At 42.3% G+C, this 12,193-nt stretch overlaps 1 protein-coding gene across 5 annotated transcripts in view; it reads right to left on the reverse strand.

Moving 5' to 3' along the window:
- The window catches only part of LOC137422108 (palmitoyltransferase ZDHHC3), a 203,976-nt gene that overhangs the window by 180,609 nt on the left and 11,174 nt on the right, over window positions 1-12,193 (reverse strand). For all 5 annotated transcript variants that reach the window (XM_078772891.1, XM_078772893.1, XM_078772892.1 and 2 more), the window contains exon 3: window positions 8,408-8,532. In XM_078772891.1, coding sequence (XP_078629017.1) covers window positions 8,408-8,532 — 125 coding nt within the window. The remainder of the gene's footprint in view (window positions 1-8,407; window positions 8,533-12,193) is intronic.

The raw sequence follows: 12,193 nt of genomic DNA on the forward strand, positions 1-12,193 counted from the left end.
TGAGGACCTCCATCCATTGTTGAGAAAGCAGAAGCAGCATGTCCAGAGTAGAGTGACCAGGTCTGAAACCAAATTGATGATCAGAGATCAAGCCATTGGAGAAGAGGAAAGATTTCATATCTGAAGCAATGATGGATTCCATGACTTTGCTGATAATTGGGAGAAGGCTGATTGGTCTGTAGTTGCTGGGATCTGTTTTTGCACCTTTTTTGTGCAAAGCGGTAATGTTGGCAGATTTCCAAGCAGATGACAGATGACCTTGAGCAAAAGAGAGGGTGAAGAGAACAGAGAGAGGGAGTGAAAGAGCGGAAGAACAGGATTTTAGGACCCGTGGGCTGATGCCGTCAGGTCCAGTTGCAGAATCAGAGTCGAGGGTTGACAGAAACTTTTCCACCTTGTCAGGAGGAAAGGACACAGAGTCCAGGAGCAGCTGGGTACGACTGGGTACGGTGGGTACAGAGAGGGATGGGATTGGGACACAAGATTTAGAGGCAAACACAGAGTTGAGGCATTCAGCTTTTTCACGTGCGGAGTCAGCCGTGTGGCCGTTTGAGGTGAGGGAGGAGATGGAGGGGGAACAAACACCAGAAACAGATTTGACCAGACGCCACCAGGATTTGGAAGAGGGAGACAGATAAGAGAGTTCTGTCCTGAGAATGGAGAGATATTGTTTCCTGGCTCTCCTGAGGGTGGACACACACTTGTTTCGGGCTTTGTGAAAGGATATGAGATTACCTTCCGTTGGATTCGCTTTCCAGGAGACGAAAACAAGTTGTTTCTGGGCAACAGCCTCACCACAAGATTCCGTGTACCGTGGACGGGAGGAAGGGTATGACAACTGAAGACGAGATGGGATAAATCTGTGCATGAGAGAGAGCAATTTACTTTGGAAGAATTCCTAGGATGAGTTGATGTCAGAGGCGGTAGAGATGGGAGACCAGTCCAGATGATTCATGGCTGCTTGAAGACCGTGCCAGTTGGCCTGAGTGAAATGCCAGACTCGTCGACGCTAAGGAGGCTCTCTGAGAATGGTCAGAGAGATGTCCACTTTAACAAGCACATGATCAGATGAGCCGAATGGAGCAGAAGAAGAGCAGCAGACATTTTCAGGGAAGTTAGTCATAACCAAGTCCAGAAGAGAAGATGCTCCATTGACTGAGATCCGGGTCGGGAAATTGACAGATTGTGTCAGTCCCAGTGAGTCACAGAAGTCCTTTGCTGAAGAGCCATGGCTGGTGAGAGAGGTACCCACACCCAGCCAACTGGCATGGTGACAATTGAAATCACCACATATGAGGAATAGAGAGTTGGGATGGGTAGATAGAAGTTGGTCCATATTATCAGACAGCGGGATGTAGATGGAGTCATCACTGTTTGGTGGACGGTACAACACACATATGAACAAAAGGTGGGAGCGAAGGGGAAGCTGTAGCCAAAGGTATTCCTGGGGGTGAGGTGGAGAGAGGGCAGTGCAGGGCGAGTGAGGAAGAGAGTTTTTTTATAAAGATAGCAACCCCCCCCCCCCCCCCCTCCAGGACGAGGCTCAGGTCTATCATACCGGAGGAGGGAGTAACCTGGGAGAGATACCAAGGAATCAGAGACATCATGAAGGAGGAAAGTTTCTGTTAAGCAGATCAAGTCTGGTTTGTCAGAAGCAACCTGTATGGAGAGATCAGTCAAGTTTGAGCGAAGGCCCCGGATGTTTGAGGTCCATACTGTTAAAGAAGAGGAAGGGAGAGCATCGGATACAGAACAGGGAGGGCGGGGGGGGGAGCAGTAGGGGAAGATGCGGAAGAGGAGGAAAAGGTAGGGAGAGCTGTTGAAGGTGTGTCAGAGATTTCAGAATAGCTTGGAGAATGGGAAGAATGGGGTGGACAAAAGGTTTGATGGTGATTGGGTGAGGCGCAGTGAGGTGTTATTTGAGGAGGGGGGAGAGTGAGGCAGAAGGTTGAGGGAGATGAAGGTGAAAGTTGGAAGGGGGAAGAAGCGGCGAGGACGCTTTGAGGAGGAGGGGTGAGAGGGGAGTCTAGGAGGGGAGGAGTGAGGGAGAGTCTCGGAGGGGAGGGATGTGGGGGGAGTTTAGGAGGGAAGGGGCAAGGGGGGAGATCTGAAAGGGATGGGTGATGGGGAAGATTTGGAGGGGAGGGGCAAGGGGGAAGATTTGAAAGGGATGGGTGATGGGGAAGATTTGGAGGTGAGGGGCAAGGGGGTGGATTTGGAGGGGAGGGGTGATGGGCAAGTTTAGAAGGGGAGGGGTGATGGGGAAGTTTTTGAGGGAAGGGGTGATGGGGAAGTTTTGGAGGGAAGGGGTGATGGGGAAGATTTGGAGGGGAGGGGTGAAATTGGATTTTGAAAAATGTACGATGAATGGGAAACGAACAATTCTTGCAAAATGAGTTTCTTGAGACCTTCGAGTCAAAAATACGTTTGAGGACGCTGAAGGATGGGTGGAGTTCTGGAGAGTTTAGGGGATGTATGAAAGAGGCACTGTAACTGTAAGAGATGGAATTTTTTTTTGGAATGAATAGATTTGGTGAGCAAGTCGAAAGCATCCTTTTATAGAAGAAGAAGAAGAAAAAGGTGTTATAGTATACACAAAGAATTAAGTTAAGCACCCCTACACAACGAATTAAGGTAAGCACCCCCTAATATATATTCTTTGTGTATATGTATACATTGGCATATATTCTAAGGTATGTGAGATCAAATAATGATTGGTATGACATTAGCAATTATCCATTGATGAAATTGAGTGATCAAAGTGAAAAAAAGTGATTGGTTGAGTCAGTGATCCGATCACGTGGGTCCTACACACGTTATTGACGCAAAGATCGCTAGAGGTCTTCTCAGAACAATGACTGTACGTTAGAAAACATAAACGTCATCCACACTGTCCGTGATGGACCTATAGCTCCATACTTAAATTGAGGTGAAAATATGCCTAAAATTCCCAAAAAATTTCACCTTAAATTATTCAGAATAAAATATTGAAAACGGCATGATTGTTATGTTTTTATGTGACCATAATATCACTTCTCCAGAAAATATAGCAATATCATGGGTATATTACACTGTTTTGACGACAACAAACTTGTAATGTGCGAGGTTGTACAAAAACGGGGGGGGTGCTTAACTTAATTCTTTGTGTATATATGACAGAATACAGTTCTTCAGGGGACAGTTGAAACATTTTTTAACGACATGAACACGTGATCATGAACAACGTGGTCGAAGAACGAACGAACAAATAAGAACGAACAACAGATAAGAACAGAGAAGGGAGTATTTTTTAATTATTTTTTTTGAGTTGAGATGAAAACAGAGACAGAGACCGAACGTGAACATGAAAAATAGAGACCAAAAGTAATTGCGAGTGCAATCGAAGAACCGCAAAGCCGCGCTGGAGGATATTTAATTATTTGGCATGGGGGCTGTGTACTTTGAATATATCTGTACTTGTTTGTTTTCTTGTTTGTCCGGGCTACATCTCAGCCATCCTTTGAGCTAGCTAGCTGAAATGTTGGCACAATAGTGAGCAAGTACTTTATCAAAAACAGTATTTTTTCTTTTTTGATTAATCAATTAATTGACGAGTTATTTCATTATTAGCGATTAATTAAGTACTTATATATTTCTTTTCTCTTCTGGGCATTATCTCTGGCACCTTTTGAGCTAGCAAGCTGATATTTGGACATGCCAATGACCAAGTGATTTGGCTGCAAAGGCTATATTTTGATTTGTTAATTAATCAATTAATCAATTAATCGATTTATTATTTAATTATTCGATTAATGACTAAAAAATTTTTTTTTTAAGTTACACATTCTGATGAAATGGTGGTGGTTTATGTATTATATTAGGCAATCGATTAACTATTTAATTTTTTAAAGATTATTATTTATTTATGTTCATTCTTCATCATTTTTTTATTTTCTTTCTCATTTGGCCAATATCTCAGGCACCTTTTGAGCTGGGAAGCTAATATTTGGACATGACAGTGACCAGGTGATGTGGCCATAAAGGATATTTTTGATTTATTGATTAATCATTTCATTGATTAATTAATTTATTGATTAATCAATTCATTATTTAATTTTTTATTAATGACTTATTTAATTAAATTCCTGAAAGATACATCTTCGGATGAAGCACTAGTGGTTTAGTTGTGCTATTAGCCAATTGATTAAGAAAATATTTTATAATAATCTTTTATTGATTTTAATTATGCAATTAATCAATCAATTAGTGTACACCTCTCCCTCCCAACGCAGTCTCTATGAGGTGCACTGCGGTATTGCTGGGCGCCGAAGGCGCCCTGGCAATGCCGCGCTGTGGGATATTTAATTATTTGGCATGGGGGCGGTGTACTTTGAATGTATCTGTACTTGTTTATCATTGTGATTGGATGACTCGGTTTGGATGAATATTCATCATAAATGCACATTTGATGCACCATTGAACAGGAAATTGAATAACCTTTCAAATCATATACAACAATCATAGAACAGTGTATTCAAAATGAGACAGGAGCCTGCTAAGCTACTATACCCCTGAAATTTCAGAGTACAAAAATCGCTTCTAACCATTATATTGGTACCAATCAACAAGGTGTCTGAAGTACCATTCCGACCCAAGATATTTCGTGTTCACATTTTTTTTCTCGCCCCAAGGAATAAAAACATACCAACCAAGTAGAGTGCTGGTGGGGAGTGCCGGGTGGGGTGGGGGGGGGGGGGGATGGGGTGCACTGTAGCCCTGTCCACCCCCACGGGCTACTGTACATGCACAAGCCCCAGACCTGTCCTTCCCATCGGTGTTCAGAAGAAACTAGTCCATTCTTTGGTAGCGATCTGTCCAGGGGTTGTGTAACACACGTCCCTCCACTCGGCTTTGCACTGACCCACATTGTCGGGAGTTCTAACTCGAGTTTGAATCTTGGCGAGGCAATAACCTCATAGCCTGGTGTTTTACACGCAAAGCAGAGATCAATATGTGCGCCTTCCTGTCCCTCAGATGGATGTTACACTGGGCACCCATCTGTCCACATAAGTTGTTGGACTTTGGTCTCAAACCCATGGTCTTCCTCAAAAAGGAAGAATGATGTCTCCATGGAACTGCACAGAGCTCCTTACTGGAGCCCATCAAAGTGAAGCCAACTTGTTGTGGGCCAGCTGTGAAGCTGCCACAGCTCCTAATAAACATATTGTACATGATCCAACCATTGCTACACCAGGTTTCACACTCTCACTTCGGCAATAGACAGCCCTCAACAGGCTCCACACTGGACATGGCCGTTGCGGCGGCACCCTCCACCGATGGAAGATGAGGAAGATCTGGTGTCATATGCTTCAGGAAGAAATGAGACTGCAGATGATATGGTCAGAACTGCAACCAAGAATTGCAACCAAGGCACGGTTACAGTTGTTCACCACAACCTTAATACCATCACAATAACCTATCATAGTACAGTCACATGAAAAAGTAAGTACACCCCATGTAAAGTTTTGACTTTTTCAACATATTTCAACATACAGCTATTTGATCTTCATTTCAACAATGTTGATAGATAAAGGTGATATAATACAACAAATATCATGAAACATTTACATTTTGTAGTCCATTGTATAATTTAAATAAACATAAATGCAAATTTCGCATGTGGAAAAAGTAAGTACACCCTTGGCTCTAATAGGTGGTATTGCCCCCTTTGGCAGAAACAACCTCAAGTAAGCATTTCTTATAACTGTCTACCAGTCTCTGACATCGACTGGGAGAAATTTTTGCCCACTCCTCCACACAGAATTCTTTCAGCTGTGCGATGTTTGAGGGGTTTCTTGCATGCACAGCTCGTTTCAAATCCCCCCACAACATCTCGATGGGATTTAGATCCGGGCTTTGACTTGGCCATTCCAGAACCCTCCATTTCTTTCTTTTCAGCCATTCCTTGGTGGATTTACTGGTATGTTTAGGGTCATTGTCATGTTGCAAGGTCCACCTTCGGTTGAGCTTCAACTTTCCGACAGATGGCCTCACATTATCCTCAAGCACCCTCTGGTACAATGAAGAATTCATAGTGGATTATATGATGGTGAGCTGCACAGGCCCTGATGCAGCAAAGCTGCCCCAAACCATAATATTTCCACCACCATGCTTTACAGTTCGTATCAGGTTCTTGTGGTCAAATGCTGTCTTTGATTTTCGCCAAACATGTCTTCTGGTACTGTGGCCAAATACCTCTACCTTTGACTCATCTGTCCAGAGCACATTGTTCCAGAAGTGCTGGTCTTTGCCTAGGTGTTCATTGGCAAACTTTAGTCTTGCCCTGATGTTCTTTCTGGACAACAAAGGTTTCCTCCTGGCACACCTCCCATGTAGATCAAATTTGTGCAGCCTCTTCCTAATGGTAGACTCGTGCATTTTGACATCAACTGTGGCAAGAGCTACCTGGAGGTCCCGTGATGACATTCTGGAGTTCTTAGAGACTTCTTTCAGCATCTTTCGGTCTGCTCTCGGGCTGAACTTGCTGGGGCGGCCTGGCCTGAACAAGTTGGCAGTTGTTTGGAATCTTCTCCACATGTAGATGATCTTCCGGACAGTCGAATGATTGATTTCAAATTGTTTTGAGATCTTTTTAAATCCCTCCCCAGACTCGTAGGCATCTTTAACCTTCTTTCTGAAGGCCTCAGAGAGCTCTTTTGATCTAGGCATGGTGACGCCGCACACTTCAACAACAAAGAGCAAACCAAACGAAATGTCTGAGGTTTAAATAAGACAGGTTCCTCCAAGATCCTCTCTAACGATGTTCTAATCATTTGCACCTGAGCTGGTGCACCTGATTCTAATTTTAGGTATTTGAAGTAGTGATAAATGTAGGGGTGTACTTACTTTTTCCACATGCGAAATTTGCATTTATGTTTATTTAAATTATACAATGGACTACAAAATGTAAATGTTTCATGATATTTGTTATATTATATCAACTTTATCTATCAATATTGTTGAAACGAAGATCAAATAGCTGTATGTTGAAATATGTTGAAAAAGTCAAAAGTTTACATGAGGTGTACTTACTTTTTCACGTGACTGTACGTCTTCCCCCATCCGTACTCATGATCTCTTCTCCCCCAAATCACTCCATTAGCAAGCCCTCCTTTTTAAAAGGTTATTACGATCCTTGCCCACGGCTCCCGCACCTCTATTCATTTGTGAGTTGTTGGTTGGTTTGTTTCATTATGTTCATCCCCGCATTCCCCTTCCTCTTCTTACAGTATTTCATTCAGGACCCGTGTCCAAAGGAAGTGGTTCAATTTGGCATTTTTAATATGAAATAAGCAAAGCCTCGAAACAAATGAAACCCATCAGAATTACCGTTAAAACCCTTTAGGATCCATTACAATTACCCTGTAAACTCCTTTTGAATTACCCTTTCGAACTACCCTTAATACCATTTAGAAACCGTTATAACCCATTAGAATTACCCTTTAGAACCCCTTCGAACTATCCTTTAGTACCCACCTTAGAACCACCCTTAATACCCTTTAGAAACCTTTAAAACCCATTATAATTACCCTTTAGTACACCTTTCAACCACCCTTGAGACCCTTTAGAAATGTTTAGAACCCATTAGAATTGCCCATTATAACCATTTATAACCCATGAGAATTACCCTTTATAACCATCTATAACCCGTTAAACTCATTAGAATTGTCCCTTTAGAACCTCACGAGAATTACACTTTGGAACACCTTAGAATTAAATAAGGTGGGTTAGAAAGGTTCTTCTTCTTCATTTGTTGATGGATGGACATAGCCAAATGTTGAAGCGGCTTCACCACTTAAAAAGTGGCCAACGACAAAGCATCTGAAAACGCAACGCCCGTGAGTATGTGCCTTGTATTTGGACTTCGTGTTCCGTGTGATAAACATGGTGAAATCAGCGAAGAATAAGAACTAAAAATTGACGATTTTAAGCGACCTTGACCTTTTGACCTCAAAGGTAACATGCTTCTGTGACCAAAAATGCAAACCCTGCTCAAATTTCAGGTGAATCGGATGAAGATCGACGGCTTGATGGAACTTTGACTTTTAACCTTTTAATCTCAAAAGGAATCGACCACGAGCTTTGATTAGTGAACCGAATCAGTGAGCCAATGAGCAGAGTGTTAAAATTTCAGGTGAATCGGATGAAGATCGATGATTTATGGAACCTTCACCTTTTGATTAAAAACAAATTATTTGAGGATAGTTTGTATTTTAGAGAGTTGTGCGGAATGTTGCAGGACAATTAGAGTGAGATCGAGCATGTTGTAAAGAAGTTGTTTGATCGGATCAAAACAACTTGTAATGAATTTGAAAGAATACCTTTTCTGATAATGACGAGCAAAGCGCCAGGTAGTGGGCAAGCTTACCTGCAATGATGGGCCTGTTCTGGCTTTATGCTGCAGCACTTTGCACATTTGTACACCACCTGGCCAGGGCTAAGCTTCAGGCTGTTGATGTACTCGTGCGTTGCGTTACCTTTAGGAACTGCACCCTAAAAAGATGGTAAAAAATAATATGAACTTCATCTTTAAATGTTCAATTATCCATAGAACATAATAAATCATTCAAATGTGAATCAACAATCATCACCATCACCTATCATTACGTCTTCTTCAAAACTGTCACCGGCATGCACCTGAGCAAACACATGTGAAAACGACAAATCATCTGGAAATTCAAAAGCCGTCTGCGTCTGCCTTTTATTCAGACTTCTTCTTCTTCTTTATCCATATGCTCAACATGACGGAAACAATGAAATCTGGCACAGTGATGAAACTGTCCAGCAAATTCAATGATACAATATGTAAATTTTGTTCAAACTTCAAGTCAATTGAATGAAAATTGACGATTTTATGAAGCCTTGCCCTTTGACCTTTTGATCGAAAACAAACAAACAAGCTCCTACCTTTTGATTGGTCAACCAATTCAGTAATGCAATATGCAAATATTGTTTGTGAAATAAATGTTAGCTCTTTCACGAGCCTCGATTCAGTATACAAAAAAAAAAAAAAAAAAAAAACTTTCAGGGCAATAGGATGAAAATTGAGGATTTTAGAAATTCCACCTAGGTTGTTGACATTTGGCCTACGTTAACCTCATAAATCATTGGTGGCTCAATTAATTGACCTGATATGCAAATCCTGTTGAAATATCAAGTCAATTGGATGAAAATACAGGATTTTAGAAATTTGACCTTTAAGTTGTTGACCTTTGACCTAAGGCAACCGTTTGACCTTTTGACCTCAAAATCAATGTACTTCTTCCTTAAGACCAACTGCACCATTTGGTAAGTTTTATGAAGATTGGTTCAAAATTGTGACGTGCAGGCGATTGATATACAGACGGATGTCATCGTTTTTGTCAAATTTCTACTGTTTATTACTTGGCAAAGAAAACTTTATTTGACAAGTATGTCGATCACTGCGGTTTGTGTGTGTGTGTGTTTGTGTCTGTGTCTGTGTCTGTGTCTGTGTCTGTGTGTGTGTGTGTGTGTGTGTGTGTGTGTGTGTGTGTTAGACTCTGGAAGAGAGTGAGCCAAACAGTTCAATCTTGGTTTCATCAGACCACAGAATCTTGTTTCTCACTGTCTGAGAGTCCTTTAGGTGCTTTTTTGCAAACTCCAAGCGGGCTTTCATGTGTCTTTCACTGAGGAGAGGCTTCCGTCTGGCCACTCTGCCATGAAGCCCAGATCGGTGGAGTGTTGCAGGGATGGTTGTCCTTCTGGAAGTTTCTCCCATCTCCACACAGGATCTCTGGAGCTCAGCCAAAGTGACCATCGGGTTCTTGGTCACCTCTCTTACCAAGGCCCTTCTCCCCCGATTGCTCAGTTTGGCCGGGCGGCCAGCTCGAGGAAGAGTCCTGGTTGTTCCAAACTTCTTCCATTTAAGAATTGTGGAGGCCATTGTGCTCTTGGGAACCTTCAATGCAGCAGAGATTTTTTTTTAGGCTTCCCCAGATCTGTACATCGACACAATCCTGTCTCTGAGCTCTGCAGGCAGTTCCTTCGACGTCATGGCTTGGTTTTTGCTCTGATATGCATTGTCAGCTGTGAGACCTTATACAGACAGGTGTGTGCCTTTCTAAATAATGTCCAATCAATTGAATTTACCACAAGTGGACTCCAATCAAGGTGTGGAAACGTCTCAAAGATGATCAAGAGAAATGGGAGGCATCTGAGCTAAATTTCAAGTGTCATAGCAAAGGGTATGAATACTTATGTCAATGTGATATTTCAGTTTTTTATTTTTAATAAATTTGCAAAACTTTCTAAAATCCTGTTTTCTCTTTGTCATTCTGGGGTATTGAGTATAGAGTGATGGGGGAAAAAATGAATTTAAACGATTTCAGCATAAAGCCGCAACATAACAAAATGTGAAAAAAGTGAAGGGGTCTGAATACTTTCTGAATGCACTGTAGATGTACTCAATGCTTGCAGATAGGTTAAAATGATGAATTTAAACAAAAGAAGAAAATAATTGTACATTTTACTGTTGAGTTATAAAAATCACTTTCAACATCTCAAAGGATTGAGGTTGACCCTGACTATTGAAATTAAAATTAAAAAACACCACAATATCCAAATAAACAATAATAGCCCCGACGAAGTACAAACAACAACAACAAAAACATGCATTTTAAAGGCCATTTTCCCTGCTAGAGCGGGGGTTAGCCTTGCGGTCCCCATGACAATCTTCTCCATTTTGCCCAATTTTCTGCATCTCTCCTTGTTAACCCCCTTGCCCGCATTTCTTCTTCCACCATCTTTAGCCAAGTCTTTCTCGGTCTTCCCTGTCTTCTACTTCCATCTACATTCATTTCCATCACTCTTCTCAACCAGTCACTTTCATCCCTCCTCAACACATGACCAAACCATCTCAACCTGTTCCTCTTCACAGCATCAATCACAGGCTCTATTCCCATCATCTTTCGCAATTCATCATTTGTCGTCCTCTCTCTCAACGATACTCCGCACATCCGTCGAACCATTCGCATTTCCACCCTTTCCAACCTTCGTTGCTGCTCTACGTTCATTACCCATGTCTCGCTCCCATAAATCATAACACTTCTCACACATGCAGCATACACCTTTCCCTTCAGCTTCAACGACACTCCCCTCATCATCAGCACGCCACTCAATTCCCGAAACTTCTTCCATGCACATCTCACTCGAGCAACCGTTGCCGAGTCTGATCCACCTTCTCCATTCAGCATGTCTCCGAGGTAGCAAAATGTTTTCACACCTTCCAGCTTCACGCCGTCTCCAAGATCCAACTCAACATTTCCTCCATCTGCAGCTCCCTCTGTGCACACCTTACATTTGAAAAAAAAAAGGAAAAAAAAAAAAAAAAAAGCTGCCACACTGGTTAATGACCCTCTCAGACCACTACATTTTTGATGAACCCACTCAGCGCACATTGTACACTGAATGGAGTTCACTCCGACACCCTTCCTACACACAGCACAGGGCCACTTCCCAGTTCTTTCCACCTCACCACATGCTTTACCACTTGCCATCACCTTCGTCTTTCCGATATTCACCTTCAGACCTTTTGTCTCCATACATTCCTTCCACGTGTTCATCTTTTCCTTCAGTCCATCCATACTTTCCGCAATCAACACCAGATCATCTGCATACAACAACTCCCACGGTAAACCCTCCTTTACGTTCTGAGCCAGCACCTCCATCACAGCTACAAATAGTAGTGGACTTAGTACCGACCCCTGATGCACTCCCACCTTCACCTCAAACTCACCACTGTTCCCGTCCTTCGTCCTTACAGCTGTGCGCGCTCTTTTGTACATTGCCATCACTACTCTGATCAACCATTCCTCCACTCCTAACTTCCTCAATGCCCATGTCAATACTTTGCGTGGAACCCGATCGAATGCTTTCTCCAGATCAACAAACCCAAGAAACAACTTCTTCCTCTTCTCCATGTACTTCTCCTGCAACTGCCTCACAATAAAGAGCACGTCTGTCGTTCCTCTTCCTGGCATAAATCCAAACTGCATTTCTTCGATCTTCACCTTCTTCCTTATCCTCCTCTCCAACACCCTTTCCAATACCTTCATTCCATTATCTTCTCTGCCAGTCCTAAAACTGGGTTACTCTCTATGTTGCCATCCCATTCATTCTCTGTATTCAACAGCAT

Source organism: Myxine glutinosa, chromosome 2 (assembly GCF_964187855.1).
Source record: "Myxine glutinosa chromosome 2, kmMyxGlut1.1, whole genome shotgun sequence".
In the NCBI taxonomy this organism is placed as follows: Eukaryota; Metazoa; Chordata; class Myxini; order Myxiniformes; family Myxinidae; genus Myxine; species Myxine glutinosa.